The 27,411-nt window shown below is 33.0% G+C and overlaps 1 protein-coding gene across 1 annotated transcript; it reads right to left on the bottom strand.

The window, feature by feature from the left end:
* Positions 1 to 814: 814 nt before the first annotated feature.
* LOC119835701 (fatty acid synthase-like) lies at positions 815 to 22,532 on the bottom strand. The gene is made up of 38 exons (XM_038360680.1): positions 22,452 to 22,532; positions 21,781 to 21,967; positions 21,340 to 21,460; positions 20,776 to 20,979; positions 20,361 to 20,477; positions 19,482 to 19,660; positions 18,525 to 18,667; positions 17,812 to 18,015; positions 17,417 to 17,603; positions 16,985 to 17,147; positions 16,647 to 16,816; positions 16,377 to 16,528; positions 15,859 to 16,042; positions 15,572 to 15,720; positions 14,485 to 14,666; positions 14,237 to 14,356; positions 13,754 to 13,863; positions 12,775 to 12,965; positions 12,337 to 12,497; positions 11,041 to 11,283; positions 10,820 to 10,937; positions 10,495 to 10,746; positions 9,981 to 10,082; positions 8,889 to 9,038; positions 7,976 to 8,091; positions 7,461 to 7,611; positions 6,736 to 6,840; positions 5,827 to 5,991; positions 5,459 to 5,631; positions 5,009 to 5,158; positions 4,604 to 4,813; positions 4,376 to 4,484; positions 3,994 to 4,138; positions 3,671 to 3,821; positions 3,403 to 3,550; positions 2,452 to 2,631; positions 1,724 to 1,826; positions 815 to 1,419 (listed from the first exon to the last, which is right to left on the bottom strand). Exons 1-38 carry the CDS (start codon positions 22,512 to 22,514, stop codon positions 833 to 835), a joined length of 6,345 nt encoding a protein of 2,114 aa, XP_038216608.1. The 5' UTR covers positions 22,515 to 22,532; the 3' UTR covers positions 815 to 832.
* Between the last annotated feature and the right edge of the window lie 4,879 nt (positions 22,533 to 27,411).

The raw sequence follows: 27,411 nt of genomic DNA, 5'->3' as shown, positions 1-27,411 counted from the left end.
TCGTCAAAATCGGTTAACGAAAAAAGAAGTTATGGTCAATTGAAAATTTACTTAAAGCACAACAGACTAGGTGGTCTCTTATAATGGTCTATTATAAAAGATATAAAAATTGCTATAACAAAAATTAAACACGAGAGAGCTTCTAAGAGCATAAAATTGAAGATCTGGAACACCTGATATGGAATTCCAAGAGTCCAGCTACAACATAACATAAATAAAAATTATGTCGTAGGAAAACATGTTCTGTTTGATAGACATTTTCGGACGACATATAATAATCGAGATATGGAACATCTTATTTTGAAACACCACGAAGACGCTACAACGACTACCACAACGACTGTTTGTGACTAAATTGCGATAATGATGTTTGAAATATTGACTGCACTAGCCAAAACTCTTTAAATTGCTTGATTGCCCGATAAAATTTTGGGAAGATATAGTATGATATACATGTATATCTTTACATCTAAGTTAAACCTAATTTACTTGAAATCTTTCAGTTGATTTCATCCAATTTTCATGTGAACGAAGTAGCGGGTGGAGGCTACGTGAAAGTGAATTTACTTTGTACGTATTACGTTGTACGTTGTGTCAACGTGATGATACATAGACAATAGCTTTCTCAATAAATGGGCTATCTAATAGTGAAAGAATTTTTCAACTCGGACCAGTATTTCCTGACATTAGCACGTTCAACCAAACAAACAAAGTCTTCAGCTTTTTAATATAGATTATAATTCTTTATAATAAATGAAGAAAATAAAACTAAGACTGAGCAATACCAAACCAAATTTTTATTTAACGTTCATATATTACCACATAGAACTAATTAACCATCGACCGTTGTCATAAAAGTATCCGCATTTATTAGGTAAGTGTCACAGAGATTCTTGTTGTCAAATGCTTCTAATACATCTTCATCAAGATGTCTATTTATTATTCCAGCACAAAGTAGATCTTGAACCGCGTAAGCTAAAGGTGCCTTCAGTTCATATTCAATTATTGGTTGCGCAGAATAATCCTGTAAGGACGATTTACTCGAGAACTTAGCAATCCAGTCATTAGGTTTCATCAGAATAAGTTGTGATCGTAGTTTCTCTAGATTCGGTGAATAATTTCTCACTTGTAATATACGCAAATAAGCTGTCTCTATGAGCTCTCTAGCATATTGGGCCGAATGGTTGACTCGTCCTCTCAAATCACGAACACAGCTGTCCAGTATGTCCTCCCAAGTAAGAGCCATCTCAAAGGCTTTATCTAGTGAGGCACTATTTTGACCCAACATAAGCTTCACCATGTGTCTACCCACGGCTTTTTGAAGTGACGTCTCGTCTTTAAATTCTTGTAGTTTCGAGGCGAATTGCATTTGAATTTCTTCAGGTGCACCTCCAATGCAGTAAACTTTACCCGTCAGACCTTAACAAGTAACAAAATATATTATTATTATAGAACTAATAAATTAGACGGTGGGTGTGCCTTCGCCAAATACCATAACATTGTTCACTCTGTAATGCTATCAACATTCTATTTACCATTCATAATAAAAAAAACATTGCCACTGTTCATTTGATTATTATCTGTTTTTTATTCTAAGTTATTAGTGAACGTCTATTTTTTTTTTAATTTTTGCACAAATAGATTGAAACTGCCTATTATAACGAAAAAAAAATGTTTTAATTTGAAGATAGGTCAAAAATTATAAAGAGTATTCTTCTCTTACCATGTTCCTCCAGAATGGCTGCCATTTCTAAAGCAACGATGGCTCCCGACTCGTAACCCAGTAGATAGAAGTTATCTTTAAGTTCAGTCTGTTTTAGTAGAGTCTAGAACAAACGAACAATACATTTTGTAGCGATTTTTTTCTCCATAACTAGCAGCTAAAATTGTAACGATTATTGATAACTAGCAGTCCGTCCCGGCTTCGCCTGTGATACATATATAGCCTATAGGCTTACTCAATAAATAGGCTATCTAACACTGAAATAATTTTTCAAATCGAACCAGCTGTATTTGAGATTAGTGCGTTCAAATAAACAAACAAACGAACTCTTCAGCTTCATAATATTAGTATAGAATATCCTTATTTTAGTGGAAACAAATTCAACAATACAAACATCTTTAAATCTGTTCAGGTGTTCTGAAGTTTTAACATGTAACTAGATCGACATATTATACATGATATATTAGACTAATTGTTTGCTCACGCTCCGCCCGGTTTGACCAAAGACAAAAATAGTCTGCGCTATTCGATAAAGATGACGCTTCTAAAGATGAAAAGTAAGCATATTTTTTTAATTTAATAAAAATTAAGTGGTATTATAAGCGACATTTTCAAATCTCAATAGCTATTAAGTAGTTTCATATGTGATATAGTTATCATTTTTATTTTATTTCCTCATTATAAAGTGTACTATTAGTAATATATCACATAATATAATGATTTAATACCTTTGCCAAAATTTGAGCAACTTCTTGCAATGTTTTGTTTCTAGCCATTGCCTGACTCGGTTGTAGAACCAGTGCTGACAGTTTTAGTCTCTCACACATTTCGGAGAAGCGCTTGTAATGTCCTTCCACCCCGGGAATAATACACAGGAACTTTTGACTTGAGTCGAACTCATGGTCTTGCTAAAATTATATTTTTACCGTTTTAATTAAATAAATGTAATGTACTTACTGGGCATTTGATGGATATAATATTACGAGTAGAAAATACATATGACTACTGAAACGACAGACGCTGTCTCGTCTACGTGAGAACTATGAAACGTATATACAGCTGTAAAGTTTTTTTTTGTTTGTCTGGAAGAAATCGCAAATTAGCGATAAGGCCGCCATTTGTGATAATGTTACCTAGGTAAAGTCTCAATTTGTAATTATTTCAAAACAATAAAGCATGAATAAATTTTTTTTTCTTTCAAATGATCCTTCTCTTGACAATAACTAACATTAAAAAGTGAATTATGATATCAATCCAGCAGTTAGCCGCGTGATCCCATGACCAAATGAAACAGGAATTCACTTGTATATTATATAGAGCATAAAATCCGTTTTTTTTTTTATTTTATTTCATAGTGAGCAACTGAGCTGGTGGTTCGCCTGATGGTAAGCGATCACCACGGCACATGAAGATTAGCAGAGGTAGAGCCTCTGATAGATGCGGTACCCGCATTCAAGGGTTAAGGGAAAAGAAAAGGATTGACGATTGGAAAGAAGGAATGGACTGGGACAGGCGAGGAAAAGGAAACGGGTGTATTATTACGAAATCAGCATATGCACGACTATTACATTCATTGAGCATAGGACACCATCGGGCCTACATCTTGTCGGTGGAGACAATGATGCACCTGTTATTTCAAAGATAAATAAAACTCATTATTAAATGAAAACAAAAAATACCATGGACATGTTGTTGGTCAATGTGGGCAAGAATGCCATTTCAGTTGTTGCAAGAAGTTCATCTGGATCAATGTAAGAATAAAACGTTTCCAAATCCGTAGCATCTTTAAACTCTGATTCAAGTAGCAGCTTTTCTATTTTTCGAATTCTATAACAATAAACAATATTTTAGTTTAAAATAAGTAATTCTAGTTGTGCTATTGTTGGGTCCTTTTAATACATTTCTCACTTAAATATTTGTAAATTGTATAAGTAAAAGACAAATTACCTCTCTATGGTTAGTTTTGATATTTCATCTTCAAGGAAGGATATATTATACTCGTTTTTAAAACCGGCTTGCACGCCCTGCGCTCGGGCTAGATCCATGCCCAAATCCGTCAATGTTAAATTCTCATCTCCTACTGTTGGAAGTTTTATTCCTGGAAAGAGGTTTTTAAGTTTTTTTTAATAAGAAAATTGGAAATATATTGTCATGGCAAAGACAGTAACTCTGGATCTCCGGGTTAAATAAGGCATATTTATCGTTTAATTTTATTAGTAATATAAATTACTATGATATAATATTATTATATCATTATTAACATAACTTACCAGCCCATTTAGTAATTTCACCAATCAAAGATTTGTTACTGACTGGCAAAAGTTGTGTTTCACTTACTGCTTCCTGAGAAAGCAATGCTTCTTCGACTGCATCAATAGCGCTTCTAATTGGCATTTGTTGTTGTTCATGTCCATTCTGCTTATTAAGAAATTTATTTAATAGGAGATTTTTATTTACATTTGATTAATTATTAATATGTATCTATACGGTACTTTATATTAACCATTATTAAAATGAATATTTCAGGATTTTTATACAACCCAATAGCCATATCCAATATAAATATGCAGAGGCTACCATAAGAAATAATTAAAATGCTGGAGTCGTTTATATACTATATTATTATGTTAGAAACTCAAGTTTAGTAGGTACCTTAAGCAGCGACGGAAGTCTAATGAGAGTAGCCGGTTTACCATGTTTTTCCCTTAATAATGCTACCCGTTCACCTATCATATTATTGCTGCTTATTATGGCAAAATACCTGAAAAAATATGAGGAATGTAGGCTTTTTGCAACAAATAATTTAAAATATTTTCCAACATCATTCTGATAACTTGTCTAGAATATTAGAAGTGAAGATATAATTGAGGACATAAATACCTTATTTGAGGACATAAATCTCTCGTTTTTGAATCCAAATCTTCCAAAAATTTGTTTACTCTGTCAATTTTGCTATCGTTCGTAAAGATAACATATATTCCTTCTACGTTATTCTCTTTGTAGTCTTGCAGAACAGTAAAAATTCTATTTTTGTGCCAAATATCGTCGAATTCTTGTAATTTCACCTCAATTCCAGCCTTCCGCCATAATCTGATTAGAGAAAAGTATTTTCTAACATAATAGTATATATCAAAATAAATATAATGTATAACGACTTAAAACTAATATCTTTATACAACAGAGATGAGTCTATTAATAAACAACAACAGTTCTATTAAAGCAACCATACTAAAAAACAAAGTCACACCAAAAATGTTCTATAAACCGAACATTATTATACCTCACCTTATTTTATATAGTAAGCTTTCAGATCGACCCTCGCAAATGACGCTCAAATTACGAATTCCACGGTCGACTAGTCGGTCAACAAGTTGCATTGCTAGTACGTCACTATCCGATAGTACTATGTGAGCATTATTTGGAGAGCAATTTAATCTGTAACAAAAGCGTAAATAAACAGTTGCAATAAAAATGTTTCGAGAATTGAGTCAAACTTCCTCAAATTAGACATACATAATAGTATTAATTGAAACTTAAACTTGTTTATATACATAGACATTATACATATATGTTTAAAGAAAAAAGAATTATGGAGTTATAAGAGTCTAAATTGTAATTAATTTTAATAAAGGAGACAACTTCCAGAACATAAATTAATTAACGTAACATTAATAACATTGACAAAGTATATTATAACTATTTAACTATGTGGACTCTTTTTGGACCATTACATACCTTGGTACTTCTATACAAATTTCTTTTTGGATATCAATGAGGACTCGACCACGGTGTCTGCTTGTCGCGACCAAATTAAATGCTTTCGATACATCGTCAGGAGTGTACACCACACGAGTTAGAGGACGCACATAGCCCCGAGCTATACCTTCAGCTAGTTGCATTTGAAGTTTCTGAAACATTTATATAATGAGTCTGTAAAATATTCGTAAAATAAATATTTTCAAATCGTCTTTTAAAAAAATTGTAATTAAAAATTTCGTTAACCATTATTGTATAAATTTTGTAACTATTTATTGAGAAAATTTATTAACAACTATTATTAAATTACAGATTTTTTTTTTTCATTGTACATAATGCATACATACTTTCATTTCTTGTTCATTTCCACTATCAAATAGTGATGAAAAGTTGATCATTTTAAACGATCTTTCATCTGTTAGGTAACTCATTCCGAAATTGTAGTCCTCATGATTGCTTATTAAACTGGTATCCACCATTACACCATATGGTCCACCGCATTTCCAACTTACCTAAAAAATAATGAAAAAACATTAATGGTATGTAATATAATCAATAATTATGGGAGATACGGGGTTATTGTGAGGTTCCTTTACACATGCGTTTGTGAAATTGAAATTAATAATTGTAAAAATGGTAAAATTTAAACAAATTCAAGTAGGGACTCTTAACTAGACTATTTTATTAGAGTGCAACTTTAATATCAAATAGCTATTAAACATTATCAATTTCACTGTAAATAATGATCTAATACACAATAATAATTGGTTAAAACATTAAAAGTATATTTACATTTTTGAGTTCACCCTTTAAGCCACCGAGAACTATATGGCAACCCAGGCCTTTGGTATTTGATAGGACCATATCTCCAAAAGTAATATCTCTCGAATTTCCGATATTTTCTTCTGCAAATCGTTACAAAGCTATTTTCAGAACAGATTATTTTAGATATGAAATAGTACCTTATGAAATCTTAATTTCTCATCTGGATATTTACGAAGAACTTTACGTCTAGAATTCGTAATGATGATAGATATATTTTAATATCTATCATCATTACGAATCTTTACAAATGATTGTAAAGTTCTCTCTCCTTGTATTACAAATGATTAAAAAAACTATCAAACACAATATGATAACGCTTAAAATATATATCATAAAAGTAAGTATCCACGATTTCAACAAGTACCTTTTAACTTTGGAAACAGCTTTTTGAGGAAGTGTTTCTTGCTGCAATCGCTTACGGTCGTATATACCTCACAATTGTAGGCTAAACATATGGATATAGCAGCTTGCCCTAAAGCACCGGTACCACAGTGAATTAAAACCTTAATACCAGGTGAGAATGTTCCTTGAGTATTCTGTAATCAAATCATTCAAATATGTTATTAGTGCATTAAGATTTCTCAATTATCTTCTTATATAATTTCAAGAATTTGTTATAAGTATTCTTTTTATCTCATAGCAGGCAACTAAGCTTGTGGTTCGCCTGATGGAAAGCGATCACAAAAGCCTATGAGCATTGGCATTCCTCTGCAAATGCGCTACCCGCTTTTAAGGGGTAAAAGATAAGAAAAAATCAAGTCAGGAAAAGGAAACTAGCATATATAGTGCATCGTCCTGCGCCCATCGCCATGAGGAAACTACAGTCTGGCGCCCATCGCAAAGGGCTTGGCTCGTAAATACAACCCCATCAATAATATTTTAATGAACTATGAACAAGCCCATTGGTGGACACAACTATGGGAATTTTCGTGAAAACACCGTCCCACACTTCGACAACCTCGTGCATCAAGTTCAGATATTAGAACCGTTTATCTGATTCGGCCTTTAGAAGTTTCTCATCATGTGGGAAAGTGACCTCTACCAAAAAAATCAGATGAATATTATTAGGCTGAGTTATGTATTTTAAACGTAATTCTAATTAAGTAATTACAATGAAAAATAAAGAGTTTGTTACCGCAACATACATACAACTTACCAAAGCATAAAATGCCATGCAGTATGCCAAAGGTACAGTTGCTGCATCTTCGAGAGTCCAATGTTCTGGCACTGGCCACAAGAGGTTTGGATTAGCTTTAATTTGACTGCTTACTGAACCGCCCTTGATCAAGCCCATAACTTTTGTACCACTGCAATGAAAGTAGATTTATTCGATATTTAAAACCTATAGAATAATTTAAGTCAATAGTCTTTTTTAAACTTCCCTTTATTATTATTGACATCCCAACAAATATTATTAATGCGAAAGTTACTCGGCCTGTCTCTTCTTCACGCCTTAACGTGTCATTGATAAAAGTTGGTACAGATATCGTGTATGAGGTAGTTCTCATACACGATGTATCTGTTTGTTTCTCCTTAGTAGGAGAAACATAATATGAAATGCCATGGGGACGAAACTACGTGGGGCAAGCACGAGACTGTCAATTTTTCTCCTCATTACGTATGCGAGGCGGACGAAAAACTAGTATTATACTACCTTCATTTTTTACATACTTTTGTGTCACTCCACTGTAATCCATTCCATAAAAACTGTTCGTAGGGTGTTCACCAAATGGAATTAGACCAAAAGCCCTCTTAACATCTTGATCATTAATTCCAGCGTAATGAACCTAGGAAATTATTTTGTAATTACAATGTTAGAATACGAAAGCTTTAATAATCTGTGTGGATAATAGTTTTGTTACCGTTAAAACCCATTATTTCATTATAACGCGTTTTTCCTTGTTGGAACTAGTTTTAACTATAAACTAGTCTTGTTAGAAACAATTTTATAATGCCAGTAGCAATAAAAATCTACATGTATCTATTTGTTTCGACAACAATACTGTAAAATTTATTTTTTTGTTTTATAGTATTGAAATGACAAAACGCGGGTTCGAATCCCGCCTCTTGATGAATTTTTTTCTATTCGTTCAAAATTTCTCATTTATATAGTATTTCATTGCTATAAAAGTAAAAATTATATTTCACAAAGGCCGCGTTCCATCGATACAATATTGTAATCATTGAAATAATGTTTCGTATTGGTTGTGATGGTTCTTAATCATCTCAATAGATGGCGTGGGGTGCTCCTTACGCACATAAAACCGAAAAAGTAGAAGAAATTCGATCACGGGTGGCGGAGAGGCTAAGGCGTTGCTATGGTTTGGCAAAAAACGCGGATTCGAATCGTGCCTTGTGATCATTTTTTTTCTATTCTTTCAAAATTACTCAACAATAAATAAATAAATAAATTTTTAAACCTTGTATTTTGTATTTACATTTGCTTTCATTTTTATTTATCAATATTATACAGTTAAATCAGGTTTGAACAAAGTTTAGTTGAAAATAGGGAAAAAGGGGGCTCTAATGAATAACGAATTTTTACCAACGTATACATGTTGTTGAATGTTTGACTTTCTCTTACCTGAACATTTATTCCAGAGTTAGAAACTTTAGGTACTTCAAACCACCTCAGTGACTCAATATCTCCAATTTTTAAGCTTTGTAGCATAGCGCACTGGCCCGTGTGTGACGTTTTATTTCCTGGAACGACGTACTTGCCCCCCCAAATGCCCTAGAATACAATAAATAATAATTAGCTCCTAGTAATTCTGAAGCGGAAGTGTTTTTCTATTTATGAAATTAACACGCGAGTGGACCACACGCGAGTCTAACTCCGATGAGTTCCTACATTGAGAGATTTAAATAAATAAATAATAACCATACTAAAGATCTACTGCAACAAAACAAAGTACATAGGTACATATAACAAAACTGATATACGATTTTTTGGGAGGTCAATACGTACTTGACCGGTGCAATGTAATTTTGCGTTACTGAAAACGGAATGAAAATATTCACAGCCATTATACTCGTATATATTGCTGATAATGTTCGATACTGGGTAGGGAATCTAGACCTACAGTATACGTCTCGTGAACTCCGAATTTTAAAATTAGATAAGGAGCACCGTCTTATAGCATGGATGAAGGAAAATTGCGAAATGCATAATTTTTAGTTACATCGTATAATAATTAGATTTGTACGGAGTCCTCGGTGCATGACTCACAATTGGCCGGTTTATTATTTTGTATCATTAGACAAAGGTTTAAAGCAAAAAAAAAGCAGTGGTGGCTCAGTGGTGAGAACCTCGGACTTCAAAATCGATAAGTCGGGTTTCGAGACCAGGCGAGCGTGCAGGAAATAAATAGATTTGTCAATTTATTTGCGAATGTAGATAACATCACCACTGCTTACAACGGTGAAGGAAAAACATCGTAAGGAAACCGGCATGTCCGAGAACCAAAAAGTTCGACGACACCTGACATCTGCCAGCCCGCACTGGGCCAGTGGTGGATTATGGCCTGAACCCTGGCCTGTGTCCCAGCAGTGGGAACATATATGGACTGATGATGATGAGAAAAGATTTTTGTTTCCTCTAATATCTACTAATAAAACGAAAATGTGAAATTAATTTATTAATGAAAACTATATAATAACTTTGAAGTATACTTACGTGATCCCACACATTAATGGCCAAGTCAGATTCAGGTAAATCTTCTATGAACTGATCTTCATCTAATTCATTGTTTATTATACATAAATTCATGATGCGCCCCTGCGCTCGCCATTGGTTTACCATACTTAGTAAACAAGGCATTGCTGGATCTCTTGCAAACACCAGAATTCTATGATTTAAAGGCAAAGAAACCAGTAGGGATTTCAGATGTAATAAATCGGATTCAGTTCTGAGAGTAATAGCACTCATTCCTGATGCGGTATTTTTTGGATGCCATCTGATTAATTGTATTTTCTTATTATCAATTTCATGTTCACAAATAACACTGTACAATGAAGACGGTCGTATTTTAGATTCAGTGCAATATTCTTTATTAATGATAAATGTATTTGAAGGGAGAACTTTATAAAGTTCTTCACATACCTGTAAATATAAGTGTTATGTATCGAGTTAAAATATTAAAGTATGAATAATTAATTAACAAAAATCCTTTTCATTCCTTACTCTATACCTTTTCATTATTAGATAAGTCGTTGACAAAAATAACGTCGACGTTATGCAAAAGACTTTCTTCTTTAATTGAATTTGTATGTTCGTCTTCAACAAGATTAACAGTAATACCAGTTCTTTTGTGTAAGAATTCATTAAGCAAGTTAAATGTTCCACCGTAAGAAGAATTGTTTAACATTTTAATCGCATTAATTTCGTTTTTCTGCACATTTTCTGAAATTATTTGGAGGAGTACACATAGTGCAGAGGTTTCCTGAAAATATCAAGTAGTATTAAAAAAGTATTTAAATACGTTAAAATAGTTGTTTAGGCTAATTAACACTTACATTTAACTGATTGTTTGTAACATGTGGTACAAATTTCAAATGTTTGATGGAAACACTTTCTGATTTATTCAAAGGCAAAGATTTAAAATTTAGATTTTCTATAAGGACTCCACCACATCTGTAAAAAAATCTATAGATTAGTATTTGGACGTTACTATTGAAGGACATAAAAATAGTCCTATATACAAAAAGCATAAAAGAGTGTTAGAATCGTATTGTACCTAGTACATTCATAAAGATCAAGAACATTAGCTGTTAGAACTTTGTTGTCTGTATGCATCCTATGTATGTCAATATTAATATTCATCTTTCTCATGGAGTCTAGTTGAGACACAGTTGTACTTGATTCTCGTAATACATTTAATTGTATCATGCCATCAATCAAGGTCACCCAATTGTTTCTCCAGTAAAGCGAAGCTTCAGTTAATGAGTCGTTCACCGCATTAATGCTTCGGAAATCATCCCTGAAATTAAAGCAATATTATTGTTAATTATCCTTTTAATTTCAACCAGAATACGGAATAGAATATAACATAGCTAAATTGTGTATTGTGTTATATTTAGCAAAATAAGAAAGCGACCTTAACGATGCAGTCGAAGTTAATTAAGTATGCTACATAAACGATAACTTAGAAAGATCACCGACGTCCCTGGCGGAGAGCGCCATATGTAATAATCTAAATAGTATATATGTATATATATATATATATATATATATATATATATATATATATATATATATATATATGACTTTTAGTCTCAGTCATTTGACAACAAAAAAAAGAATGAAATTGAGAACCTGCTCCGTTTTTGGGACGTCGGTTGAAAAATCACACAGTCACCTAAATTTAATATTCCAAACTGCAACATAGAATTAAAAAAGTATTGATATCGAAGTGAATGTAATTTTGTGGTGCTAATGAGGAAATATATTTTTAAATTAATAACATAAGGCTATTAAGCAGATAATATAGTTAATGTGGGAGTCGAGCATGCTTCGGCAAAAATTGAGCCAGCTCGCATCGAGTAAGTACCACACCCCCACAGAAAACCGGAGTTAAATAATAGCATGCAACTCTATTTCGTAGGATCAGCGATGAACGTTTCCTTTTCCACACTCTTCCCAGTCTATTCCTTGTTTCCCGTCGTTAGTATTTTCCTTATCCGTTAAAAGTTAACCCATAAAAGCGGGAAGCGCATTCGCAAAGGCACTAACTACTTCTGTGAGTATTCATGGGCGGTGATTAAAAAAAAAATATCATCACGGAAACTGAGCCGGTGATCGCTTACCATCAAGCGAATCACCAGCTCAGTTTCCCGCTTCAACATTAAAAAAGAGATAACGGTTAAGACAAATTTAATTTCAGTTCAATTTATTTCACATTGTAAATTCACTTTGGAACCACAGAAACTACTTCTACTGGCGTCATCTCTGTTACTTTTCATTTTGTTTTTGTTATCGAGTGTAAGGGTATACCTAGTATAGTATTATGTTACCTGTGGCTATACTTATTTACCTGTAGTGATAATCGCGGGTATAAAGTAATTTATAGATATCTTCACTTTGGAGAGATGGTGGTTCTTTGTGTTCAATTGGAAGCTTGAACAGTCGATAGTTATCGCCCTTTTCAATCATTTGGATAGTCCCAGTAGCAACGGCAATTATTTCGTTAGTAACCTGTAAACATTATTTTTTATTACTAAAATCACCCATGTTAGTATTTTTATCGTGAACAATGCATAAAATAAATATGAACTCGTATTCATTCTGTTATAATTGAAATGAAAGAGTTCTGTGAGACATTAGTTAATTTTTTAAAAATTGGAACTCATATTTGTTTTTTTTTTATTTTTATGTAAATTTATACATGTGTATGTTTTAGACTACCAATAATTCAGGTTGAGTCTATATTATTTTCAAATTCAATTCAATACATAAATTACAATTAATTTACTTCAAACTTTCCAGTGCCTTTGTGTAGTGCTACACTTAGGCGCAGCTGTCTTCTGTTGTGTAACAAAGGCTGGGCCAGAAACTGCACGTCTTGAAACTGAACCGATATACTCTTCTTCTTCATCCCCAAACTCATCGCTAGAGTGTCCCACACTGCTACCAGGGCAGCAGAGAAGGGATAGTAGTTTTTACCTGATGACAATGTAATCTTAATTTACTAGAACCCGTTCTCTTGAAAGATTTAAATTTTTGAGCTAGACTGTATTGTATTGTAAAGTAATAGACCGTATTGTAAAGTAAAGTAAACGTGACGCAAATACTCATTGAATTCTTTTAAAACATTCTACAATTGATTATTCAACATATGATAATACAGATCTTTTATTAAGTCTTGAACTCATAGGATTTTCATTCACTCAAAAAAAAGATAGTTTAAATTCAAGTTTTGTAATCTTTTCGTTTATTTTGGGGTCAGTAACTGTACAATATTCCATGGGTTTATCCTATTTTACTAACGTATACTCTCTATATGAGCAAGTGAGACAGTTTATTCAATTCAGTCATTAGAGAATGCTTTTTTAGTTTTTAAAACTTAAATAATAAATATAAATATAGCTAAAATAAACCAAATCTAGCTGTAATTACATAGGTGAGCTACCTTATTTTTCAAACTGCATACGTTCGGCTACGTACCCTAGTATCATTCCTCCACATTTAAAATATCTCTTGCCAACTTTTTATCTCCAGGAGGATAAATTCAACAGTTTGACAGTTTGGTAAATCTGCCTAACATTAGAAGTAGAAGTAGATATAATATATAGAAGTAGATATGCCTAAAAGAGCACTATTATTTACATTATCAACATTTACAGAATTTGCACCTTTAGAAATATTAATGCGGTATCTGGAAATAACATTTATTTCACACACATTATCGCCGTCGTGTCGTTTTACATTAGGCCGAATGGATTGTGCCTTACCTTTGATAATGTGTCCACGTAAATAGCTGTGTTCATCATCATGAATGGATAGAACAAAATTGCAGGACGCTGCCATCTTTTTGTATGCTGATACGTACATAGGTAGATTCCTATAATCAAAATATTTAATGTAGCGGAATTAATTTGCAATGAAATCAATAAAATTATTTTGTAAAAAGATAAACATGTTAAAGGGTTAGAAAGATATGGAATACCAATAAATATCGATAACTTTGGAAGTGGGTTATCTGTAGTCACGGAAATCATTCATAGATAGATACAAAATTAACCGACTTGATTGTTATTCAATTTCAATACTTTTTATAGCAAGAGTCCATCATGAGAGCTCTTTTTTTGCATATGTTTTTGATTGGTTAAACTTACAAAAGATATGATAATCAAAGGAGATGCTTTGAATTTAGATTTCCGTTAACATCATACCAGATTTCCATTATACATATTTATTTAATTTACTCGTTTTACCATTTTTCCGCATGCGCCCATTCCACCAAATGTCCGAGCATCGGTGTTCCAGTGGATACGGGGAATTCTACTTTTGGGTACAGAGCGTGTACTTTTGGGTTGTATCCTTCCATGTACAAACTAAAAAAATACGAATAAAATAGACATAATAAGTAAAAATTTAATAATGAATAATTTACAATGTGGCGTAAGATAAAAAAAAAATACTTTGATATTTTATTGATTTCAACTAAAGTTTCTTAACTTACTTTCCAACAGCTTCCAATAAATGTTTGGCATTGTCCGCATGACCACGGCGAGTGAGTGGAATATTTGTACAGTTAGGTAAGGAACGTTTCAGAATTGCTTGTAGGAGACCATGTGGTGCTACTTCTACAAGCACTGCATTTTTTGGTATGTGTTGAGATGACTCCTCGAATAGAACTGGATTCTGGAAAAGAAAATTTACTTTATGTACTACATTTTATAGTAATTTAATTGTTTGTTTTTTATAACTATAAAGGATAAAGACACAAAGATATGCGGGTGTTGAGCACGCTTCGTCACGAATTAATACATCCCCATAAAAAATTGGCGAGAAACAGTAGCATACAAATGAACGGCCGAACCAGGGGTCCGTATCCTCTTCCCAGTCCTTTTTCTTTGTTTTTTCGTCGTCAACCCTTTCCTTATCTCTTTTTCCCTTAATAAGCAGGCAACTCATTTTCCGAGGGCCTACCTATGCAAATGTTCATGAACGGTAATTATATTTTTTTTTTATGTCACAGTCCGCAATGGAGCCGGTGGGACGCCTGATGGTAAGCGTACCACCGCCCATGAACATTTGGAGAGGCATAAGTTCCTTGTTGCAGACCTTACGCCTCTACAAATGGATTGCCGACTATAAACTGGGAAGGGAATAAGACCGGATTGTCGAGCGGAATAAAGGAAAGGACTGGGAAGGGTAAGGAAAAGGATATGGGCCTCCGGCTCCCCCACTCACCGAACGAAACACAGCAGAATGCTATTTTGACGCCGGTCTTCTGTGGGGGTGTGGTACTTCCCCGGTGCGAGCTGGCCCAATTCGTGCCGAAGCGTGCTCGACTACCACATACAAAATTTTTTGATTGCTTAACATTAAGCCTATCTCCAGCTCAATTATCCACTCTACCATAAAAAAACTTTAATACACAACGTCATTATATAGTCATATCGTCTTATAGCCATAAGACCAACAATTGTACACAAAAATCACGTATCCTTTCTTTTTTTGTCGCACTTCAATCTAGTGTCTATAATGAAGTATAAACAAATGAAAATAAAAAGGTCTCTAGGTAAATCGGTGAGGAAACTTACAAGTAAATTATTGGTGTGATATTCTGCTGAGGAGTACTTGGCTAGTTGCTCGCCCCATCGTTCTTCAGGAATGGATGTTGATACCCAGCGTTCGGTGCGCAGTCGTGGCGTCTTTATAACTTCATTCAAGTAATGCAAAAGGCTAGGTCCTAAATAAAACAATTTTTTCTTATAGAAATGTATAAAATTGAAAAAATATCCTACTAGTTTTCTATTCGCAGATATGTAAACATGTAAATATATTATTTGCTTTGAGTTATCATTGATATACATAATATCGTTATTACCTGCATCAGCAATATATCTAGAGTGATACGCAATATTGGAACACGGGACTTCCCGAGCAAATATGCCCTTAGCGGTCAGGCTTTCAACAAACTCCTTCATAATATCTGCTGGCCCTGAAATAGTAGACGACTCGGAACTGTTGTGACACGCCACTTCGATTTCAGGTGGACACATTTTGCAGATCTAAAATAAATGTATTAATGATGCAGCATTTTATTAAAATACACGTTAAAGTATAGACACGATAGTCACTACCTGAAGTGATATATTATTTATTTTACGGTTGCTTAAAATTGTGTAATTTGTGCCGTGGAGTAAATCTAGAAATTTCTAAACAATGGTGGATATTGTTTAGCTTCTATAAGCGATTTGACGGAAGATAGGGGAATTTATTCGGCGGTCCACTGCTTTATGAGTAGTGAAGTTTGATATTACCTTTTCCTTTTTTCAACTTAGAAAAGTATATTATTTCTCGTAATTATTATTATTAATACTTGTAATGATACTTATATCATACCTGCTGATAACCAATTCCTACTGCAGCCATAGAACCTCGTATAAACGGAGTCTGCACAGACACGAGCCCGCGACTATACGCGGAGAGGATCATCTCTTCCGCTGTGAGGCAGCCATCTGCGTACGCGCATCCTAGCTCACCAACACTGTGACCTGCATTTTAAAAACACGTATTGTGTTTTGGTACTAAATGTTTTTATAAAACAACTATTAATAATCGAGATACAGCAATTAACCATTACTCAAAAGCAAAAATGAATAATTCGTATACCAATAATCTTGTCAGGTACAATTCCCAATGCTTTAAGTACATCAGTGAGTCCAATTTGTATTGCAGCAATTCCAACAAACGAATGTAAGATATTGTCAAACATTTTCTTGTCTTGTGAAGTGATTATATTAATTAAATCCAAGCCCTTCTGCTCAAGCACTTTTTGACAGCTGTAAAAAATATTCTCGTAAATAAATAGATCTACAGTCCAACTGTTTTTATGGCTAAATATTTTTAATCGATGGTTAAAATTAAACACATGCACGAACAAAATACAATTTGGAACAAAAGAAGATTAACATTACAAGGTTACATTAATTACGTAAATTAAAAAGTACCGTTCTATAGCCTTTGCAAAAACTGGTATGCGCATAAGGTCCGTGCCCATCCCGGCCCACTGCGAGCCCATCCCGCTATACACGAACCACAGCGGGCGAACCGCGTCATCGAAGTAATCACTTTTTTGGCAAAGGCTTACTGTTTCATTGTTTTTACCAGTATCTGCAATACATAAATTGTGCGATGATCAAATGAACTGTACATGTGTGGCAATAAGAATTCGCGTTTTATTGTAATGTTCATTTCAATTGACACTTATGTAATATGTACTACGAAATTATTTATATACATCGTTGCATAATTTTAACCTAGTTATTTACTTTAATCACTTAAATTAGAAACTACATTTTGAGTGTGAAGCATTATTTTTATATGATTATAAAAATTAAACTGCAAGTACAAAAAAAAACATATTTTTCGTATAAACCAACCTAATATTATGAATCCTCTTCCTAAATGCCCGCTGATTCTAGTTTGGTGAATGTTATGAAAAAGGGCAAGTTCTTCTGGATCGATCGGGCGGCTCTTCAAGTCCTCTAATATTTTTTCAACACCAGATTGTTGTCTGCCCGATATCGTTACCAGATGAGGGATTTTGCTCTTGTAACGATTTAAATCCTATTACCAAAATAACAAATTAAATATACTGTAAATCATCAAGGTAAGATATAAGTGACTTGACTTAATATTGTTAACATGAATGATTGAATGATGAATACATTAATTTTTTTTTGTGATCGATAAACCCAATGCAACTTTTGTCACACATATAGTATAGTAGGTATAATAAATAATAAATTATTTCAAGAGAAAAACAAAACTTTACCTTTGGTTTATTGAGGCCACGTAACAATACATGAGTATTAACACCAGTAACTGAGAGTCCATTGACAGCGACATAACCACTTCCAAAGGACTGGTGCTCAGTTACAATGCGAATTTTTCCATTGCGCAATGCATCAACGTCATTTCTTGGATTCTCACAGTTTAGATTAGCTGCAAGTTTACCATTCTCATAACCCAAAAGTACCTGAAATAAAAGATATTGTTAACTAGCTGCGCCCCCGGGGTTTCACCCGCATAGGTCCCCGTAGGAATATCGGAATAAAAGTTGCCTATATGTTATTCCACTTATCCAACTGTCTACGTACCGAATTTCATTGCAATCGGTTCAGTAGCTTTGCGTGAAAAAGTAACAAATACACACTTAATAATTTTCGCATAATAAGAGATACGACTTCAAAAAAGGCGATAGTTATTTAATTCGATCGTGTATATTTTTAATGTGTGTTCGCGGACAATTGTTTACGAATAGATTTTTGGTAATCAAATATTCCAAGGAAACCGTAATAACAAAACGCTAAAATACTGACAATGACCTCGTCAGCGATATACACCAATTACCTCGTATTTAGGCTAGATTAATTTCTATCTACACTAATATTATAATCATGATTCCCATATAAGCATGCACTGTGGTTGTATTTGGGAGACAGACTTTTATATATATAAACTAAAAATCAATTGCTCATCACGTACTTTAGTTATAGCAGACACTCCAGAGGCTGCCTCTCCATAACCAATGTTAGACATCACGCTTCCAACAAATAGGGGATCGTCTCGATTTTCACAAAACACTTTATCAATAGTCTCTAATTCTGCTTTATCTGTTTCTGGTGTAGCTATTGGAAAGTAAAAATATATTTTATTAATCTTATAAATAATAACATAATAAAGAATAAATGTTTTATTAAAATTCAGCAGATGTTTAAATGTTATGGAATATCTGTAAATAGAAAGTCGTGTTATTTACACCTGATTTATAGTTTTTTTAGATTTGTTCAAGTACACATAAAATTTTAAAGTTTGAAAAACTGAAAAACAGAGCAGTAAACGCGATAACATACGCACAGCCTCAAAATCAGTATGCTGAGCCTATCGATTAGCTCAGTCAGGTCGACGATGCAAGAAACATGTATAAAAGCAACTTAGAAAACAGCCTCTCGTACCGGCTCAAAAACTATATCTAAACTGACTGCCATGGCTTCCTCTTTGCTCTCAATTGCAGATGCCCATTTATGAGACAGATAAACTAGATCACCAATAGAAAAACTCCAACGGAAACGGCAATGGTGTTCACAAAAAAAAATTGTGATACTCTAGGCAGTTGATGATGGATTCCATCATTTTTGAGAGTAAATAGGTAACCGCAATGATCCTATAGTTTATTTGGGTCAAAAAGGTTCCTTCTCCATCTTCTGCAAGTGCTGAAGATGGATTAAAATTTTCAGTAATAATAACAGAGACATAACTGAAGTGATAAAAAAGTGAAAATGTATGGGCAATTACTAACCCTATCCTTCAATTTAAGGTCTCATAGAAATGCATTACGACCTTAATTGAAAGCAAATAACGCAGGAAATAAGACCTAAGCATGCTACTAAGTAGAAAATATTTTTCTAAAAAAAAAGAAAAATAATGGGTAAAAAGTCTCACCAGAACCAACTGCTTCCACGTATTCGACAGCTTGGGGAGGCACATTGGCTTCTGCGTAAAAGGTTTTCAAAAACGCCTCAACCTTATTTTGATCCCGGTAAAAACCATACCTAGGTCCGTTTTCACCTTCAACTAAACCGTTGAATTCGGACTTTACGTGGATAACTTCAGCATATATCCTATTAAATAAAAAAAAAGAATAGTGTTCATTCGTTCCAGTTCACTCACAAGCTTTATTGGTAGATATGTACAAAGTGTATGTCTAGTACAGTGGCTAATGCGTGAGCGTATAATCGAGGGGTTCTCCCGTGTTCCCGGGTCTGACTAAGGGTGCGGACTCACAAAAATGTATCCCGGTCTGGCAGGCCACAAAAAGCTGATCACCTGTTTGTCCATAAAGAAAATCGGTTATTGAAACAGGTGTATATCATCCGCCCCATACCCCCAGTATGGGGATACAGGACTTCACTTCTTCTAACTTGCAGGAAGAAAAAGAAATATAATATTGAACTCTTTTCGTCACCAAATATACACAATTTGCAAAAATAATTCAAACACTATTCTTACCTATCAAATATAGAGAATAGAATAATTGCTAAAAGTTCTCGTTATTATAGCGGCAACGAAAATATGCCCATCTCTGAAAATTTTAAAAATACTACTATCACATTGATATACAGCCTGTTAACAAACGGATGGACAGACAGAAGGGCAGCGAAGTCTAAGTAATAGGGTCCCGTTTTACTGTTTGAGTACCTGCAGAACCCAGTAATAACAGAGCAATTGCAAATAGTAATTCGAATTTTCAACACTAACAAAGAATGGTCGGGTAAATCATATTGGTATTATTTTATTATACTCATTTTTTTAATTTTTTACCTTAGTGCATCTTTTGCCTTTTGTAGGAATAAAACATTGATAGCTTCAGATCTTGTACATCCACTTGCGTCCTTATCAAATGATTTTGTCTTTCCATCCTTACTTGTTGGTACAACTCTGGAAATACAAACAAGGATCATAATTTTTGCTTTATTTTGTGTTTATTTTAAGAGACAGATATGTGAAAGATTATTTGATTTTTTCAATTGATTATTTGCTTTCACGAGTCGAAATAGCATTAATTAATTAAATTAACCTTGCTTTATTTATGTTTTAATCCTGCAGAAACCCCTACGCAGGTGAAATGCACTTTTATAAAAAACAAATATATAATAAACTTTTCTTTCTTTCTTTTTTCTTTCTTTCAAATTATAATATCATAATCAACATGGCCCAAAGAACTTTTAGTATTTACCGTCCATAATGCACAGAAGACTGTGGAAGCAAGCAAAGATTGGCTCCACCAACGATAGCAGAATCAACATCTCCGCGCATAATAGCCTGGTAAGCCAGATTTAAGGCGACAGTGGAACTGCAGCAGGCCTGGTCAACCGACATAGAGGGTCCCTTACCGTTCAACCAGTAAGAAATTCGATTAGCAAACATTGTTTTACTGCATCTGAAAGTTAGATAAACATTTTTTAACGTATGTACAAGAAACCGAGATGCCAATGCATCATACAAATATGTTGCCTGCTTTAAATGGTAAGTAACAAGGATTAAGTTAAACATTTATTAATATCGCTGCAATTTTAGACTTTGTGTTCTTTATCATCATAAATTATTATTTTTGGTAGCAATGGCGCTTTTACCAGCGTCCTTAATAGACAAAGATTAGGTCCAACCTCAAACATATTTTTGATCAGAGACAATTTGGAAATAAACTAATTGATTTTTTTAATTAAAGCAAAACTTTAAATCATAACGCTACTATAATTTTTATAGAATAGCCTAATGGGGGCAAATCAATATGACTTACCCTGCTATACCAAACCCTGATCTCGAGGTAGATACGTAAAAGCAAGATTTTTCGGTTTCTGAGAAGCAAGTACCAACGTAGACTCCAATTCTAGAGCCATACAGTTGCTCAGGGCTCACACCTATGGGCAAATATATACATAATAACTTTTTCGATAAACACAAAGGACAAAATATAGGATGTACAATAATTATATTTTTTCGTTTCATATTTTTTTGCTAGCCCGCCTAGTCTCAATCTACACACAGTTTGATTGAAATCGAATATTTAAACTACGTCAAACCATACATATTATGAAACACATGCAACTATATAACTTCTAATGATATTAAAAATAAATTTAGCCGTAGTGAAAAAAAAACAGTGTTTCGGTGTTATAAAAAAATATAGGTAATAAAAGTTCAAGTCTAGTACATATTAATTCTACAAAGCTTTATTAACCTGCATCATAAATAGCATCGAATGCTTGTTCGAGAACCTTCCTCGCCATGCAGTCCATGGAGTTTCCGAGGCGATAATGCACTTTGAAGAACTGCGCATCGAAATATTGCAGCTCCGGTACTTTTCCTGTGTGGTGAGCTACCTCTGGGTGGTTATACTCCCAACGAGCATTTTTCGTTGGGTTTATCTATGTATTGTAAAAAGTTGTATTATATATGTGTATGTATTATTATCTCCTTACAACAAAAGCCTTGCTTCTTTTATATTTTAGCTAGATGCTCCTTATTTCCGTCAGATAATTTAAAAAGACAGAGATAAATTAAAGATAAATTAATACAAGTTTAGCTCAAAACATATTTATACTATTCATTCATTATTGTGACACGTCTTTTTGGGAAATTTGTGTAATAACGAGATCTAATATTTTGAAGTGAACAATTAATTATCGTGAAATACAGTTTATTTATCGAATAATCGAAAAATAATCGAAACATTTCGCCTAGAACGAAGTGCATTTTTACAATTTAAGACAAATTTTATCTTAATTATGTAAGTACCTTTGTGTATATTCGTATTCAAATTGTTTATTGCTGCTTCTAATGGTAATCATTCTTTGAATGTTTGAAACAAAATACGAAATTACGATAAAAAAGAACAAGGATTAAGCAAACCTTATTGTAAAGAATATCGCGTAGCTGCTTGACATTATGCGAGTCAGGGTAGAGGCCCGCCATTCCGGAGATCACGACCCTGTCTCCAGAATTTTCAGGGCGTTCTGAGCTTGACACAACTCGTGGTTTTGGCGCCATGATAACTGTTGAATATTATATTATATCTTATAAATTCATTTTATTTTTGTTGATTAATAATTTTTACATACAGATGAATATAGAATCTCCTCCTCCTGTGTTTTTTGGTCGAAAATATCGTCTAAGACGAACATAGAATACAAACTGCTTTTTAAGATGTCGGTTAAAATTATGAAATTATTTATCACGCCTAATGCTTGACAAAGAAACGTTACGAGTATCGATAAAAAGTAAATCATGTAAAGTGACATCATAACATGAAAACATTATTTAATTAAGTTTTATTGACAAAAAAAAATTATTTAATCTTGAAACTCCTCTATACATAAAAAATTGAACTAAAAAAATTACCTCTCTATTAAAATCGACATATTTTACTTAAAGTGAAAGTGTATCGTGGACATTACTTTTTTTTTACATAACGTCGAAGATTTTACCAACACACGCAAAAATTTTGTGTATAATATGTATCTTTGACATTCAAAATCTTTGGTTGTTCATCAACCTCTACTCACTACTTACACTACCGCCAGGAACGCTATCGACTAAATACGTTGGCTTAGCGCAGTGGTCCAAGGGGTCGAGGAAAAATGTTTTATATTCGGTCTAGTCTTAAAATATAAGTAGAGTAATGTGGTGTCTAAACTACTGAACAATATTCCACAATGCCTCACACCAGACTGTTGTAATCTTAGTTGTGATATTGTGAAATCCTTTAGAATTTCTTACAAAGTTTACTATCAAATAGTCAATAAGTGACAGAATTTGCCTAGATATAAATATAATTATATTATTTTTGTAATATTTAACAGAAAAATGCTAGGAAAGCAAAGCAGATGACAAAGTAATTACCAGTGTTTAATTCCATATCATTACCACAGCACCATAGAGCTAAATTATAAAAGTTATGCATTTTCAAATAAAAGTGATAATTCTACAATACTTGAGGTTTCATATGCGCGGAACGAATGTTTGAACATTACTTATCGAAAATAATTAATCATGGTAGGAACTAATTTAGCAATAACCAAATCTGTGATTTATTTTAAAATCTGTATTACCTAAAACAAAAAACAGAGTTTCAACCGATAAATCTATTTGTGCTTGATTTTTCTTTAGATTCCAAAATATATGCTTAAGTGGAGATGAAATCGTACACAATCTCCCCCTTTAGATGAAGCGTCAAAAAACAATTTCTTTCTTTGTATTAATTTTAATAAATGTTAGTCTCTACGATACGATAGAATTAATCTCTACAGGGAAATATGATTTTGCTTACCTGCTGGTTGTAGTGTAGGAAAATACACTATATTCTGCAAAGTCACAAATGCGACTGTGATCTATTCATTCAATACGTGTGTTTAAATATATAAGCGCTTTTTGAAATTTATTTAAACACAGGCAATAATGATTTAAATTTTTAATTGATTTAAATCATTGTATTTTATTTGCCGCAATACACTAGCTTGCAGGTGCGGGTTTGTTTGCAAATATATTATTTAATTAATATATTATCATGTTAAAAATGTAACTTCGCAACAATATTAATTTACCTACGAATAAATAAAGTATGTAAATTGCGATACGCGTCGTATGATAAAAAATATCGAAATCTTTCATTTTATATCTTAAACTAGCATTCCGCCCGCGGCTTTGCTCGCGTAGTTACGGTTAAGATAGACTCGGGGCGTTACCGACAAAGTTCCCGTTCCCGTTAGATTTCCGGGATAAAAACTATCCTATGTCCTTTCTCGGGTCTAAAACTATCTCTGTACCAAATTTCAACCTAATCGGTTTAGCCATTCTTGAGTTATAAATAGTGTAACTAACACGACTTTCTTTTATATATATAGATTAAATTCCTTTTTAATTCAGCTAGTTATTTCTCTAAGACACCCATTTCCATGCGTGAACATGTTAAAATTTATATAGATATTTCACTCATTTCTACAACGTCATGGTCAGTCGTTAACGAATTTAATTTCAGAATAAATACAATAAATAAGTGCAACTAAATTCTACGTATTTAATAAATATAGTAAGTGATACGAAAAAAAATTATAGGCTTGCTGATAGACGGGTAAAAAGCTTGAAGAATATAAATACCATTATAAATTAATCATAATGAACAGGATTGACATAAACTTATGACGCTTTGCTAATGGTTCGATCAAATTAGTTTTAGAAAAAAAAGTGAAGGTAAAAAAAATCCATCAAACTGAAAATTGTTTAAATAGTTTTAAAAATATTAAAATTAAAGTAACAAAATTTTCCGACTTTATTTTCTTGGAACTTGGAAAAGCAATTCGGTACATAGTTAAGTATTTCATCTGTGAACTTCAGAAAACTACGGTTGTTTTTCGCACTAAAAATAGCAGACGGTAGGGGACGATAGACCCAACAACATCAAAACCCGAAGCACCCTATGTCATAACAAAAATTAATAAAATAGGCACCAAATAAAATTTTGGAGCAATAATAATTGAGTATGAAATACTGATTTAATATGTAACAAAAAAACCAGGTAATGAAAAAGCAGAACAAGAAAAAATGTCTAACAATGATAATACAAAATAAGTAGGTAAAACAAATAACTCTTTCTATCAATTAAGAGCGTTATCGGTAAACGGCTGCGCTTAATTTTGGTATACACTCGCTGCCCATGTGTCTGCGTACATCCGCACAACACACTGCGGTACGGTGCGGATTTAAAAACCGACTAACTTATTTAATCTTTTGGATATTGTAATACAGAGTTTTTTACTTTCATAAAATACTTCTAATTCTAACCAATTTTATCTACAATGACTATACGCAAAATTTAGTGATTATAACATTTAAAGACATAAACTTAAATTATTAGATTAATTTACAATTTGTTCAAGAAAGAACATAAGAGTATCATTTTGCTACCGATACGATAGTCAAATAGATAGCACATCTTAAACAGGAACACTTGCAACAAAATTATTATGTTTAAAGCAAAAATATTACCAAATGCACCTGCAAAAGAGTGAGAAAGATATTATATGGAATATTGGGATTGACATGGCATGGGATATTATAAAGAATGTATGTAATATGAATTGTCTTCAGTCTATAAATAAGAGGAGGGTACACAAGATGTCACCAACTACAGACCTTCACACACCTTTTTCTAAGATTTTGGAAAGAACGATCAATAGTGGAGTTTTTTTGTGTTTGTTGGAGTTTTGCAAATTTTTTTAATTGCATAGCTTATAAGTTATACAATAATATCCCGACTAATGACATCAACAAAATTATTTATTTCACAATAAATCAATTACAATATACATAGTCAATTGGCCTCAAAACCTTGATTATATTCAATCAGAATATCTGTTCACCATTATCAAATAAATACGTGACAATCATTTACATATACACGCGCACGCACACACACACGTGCACATGCACAAACACACGCACATCGTTTCCCACACATACTCCATTGATCTAAATTATGTAATGTACATTTTAGTTATTTCTAATTCTTTAGCCATATGTCATTACAATTTATGTTGTCTGAGACTCAATATTAGGTATATGAAATTTTAATAGAAGACATGGAGATACAGGTAATGATCTAGTTCAGAAGGCAGAGCATTGTTGAAAACTTAATATTTGATCTTGCTAATAAATTATATTTTATTTTATTTATTTATATAGCCTACTGGTCTAATTTAGGCCATTTCATGTGCTATATTCAATATTAACGTTTGACCATGTTTTTAATGGTTTCTAACATGTCACACAAATATTATATATGTCAAATTTTGTTTGTCCGTCAATCACACTGGAACTACTGAACGGATCAGACAGAATATGAGCTGACTTGGGTGATAGGATAGGATTTTCGGCCCTTCACAAATATATATGTATATAAAAACAAAAGGTCACTCACTTACTCCTCACGAAATCTAAAAAACAGCTGAACGTAATAAGGTGAAAGTTGGTAGGACGTTAGTTTGTAGTTAGAAGACGCGCACTAAGAACGGCTTACGCAATAAGGGCATTTTAGGGTTGCGCATATTTGTACGAAAACTTTAAATTTTACAAAAAAATATCTTGAAATTTGGCAAGAAGTTTTATCGTTAGTTGGTTTCAAAAACTTTTCCTGTTAAATTTGAGGATATGCCCATATATTTTTACTTTTAACAGTTTGTCCTTGACCACTAGTTTGTATGGTAGAGATCGCCTTAGCGATAAGACCGCCTGTTGTACCCTTAAATGTGTATAATATTATATACATTATTTTACTTTTTTATCATTTGATGCACAATAAAGTGTTTTTGTTTGTTTGATATTTGAAAAGTTGTAATCTTTTAAAATACCTACAATTTTGCCATTCAACATTTTTACTCAAGTAGTGTAGTTTTGCCGTATATTATAGAAAAAACGTCTTTTACTCTAAAAAAATTTCCGTTATATTCTCTTACCTTATCGGATACTTGGAAAGTAGGTATTTGTAGTGTAAACAAAACACATAAGAGTTTATCTGGTCATCAATACCATTAGAACATCATGATTTAGCTTAACGCGGTAGCGGCCGTACTATAGAATAACGTAGAAAGTTGTTCTCTGTTATTTTTTAGTAAGTGAGATCAGTTCTACGCCCTAACTTCGTACTTAATAAAATAAATGGCCATAGCTCGGTTGTCCAAGATTGGATAGTGACACAACATTCGTACACAATGCTTACCAATAATAAAATGTTATACAATACCTCAATGCCTCTGAGAGAAAGCATAATTTTGGCAAAAACACATTACTACACAACATGATACATTTGTACACTTTT

The sequence above is a fragment of the Zerene cesonia genome, chromosome 2, assembly GCF_012273895.1.
Source record: "Zerene cesonia ecotype Mississippi chromosome 2, Zerene_cesonia_1.1, whole genome shotgun sequence".
NCBI classification, from domain to species: domain Eukaryota; kingdom Metazoa; phylum Arthropoda; class Insecta; order Lepidoptera; family Pieridae; genus Zerene; species Zerene cesonia.
This window is presented reverse-complemented; position numbering and strand designations above follow the sequence as displayed.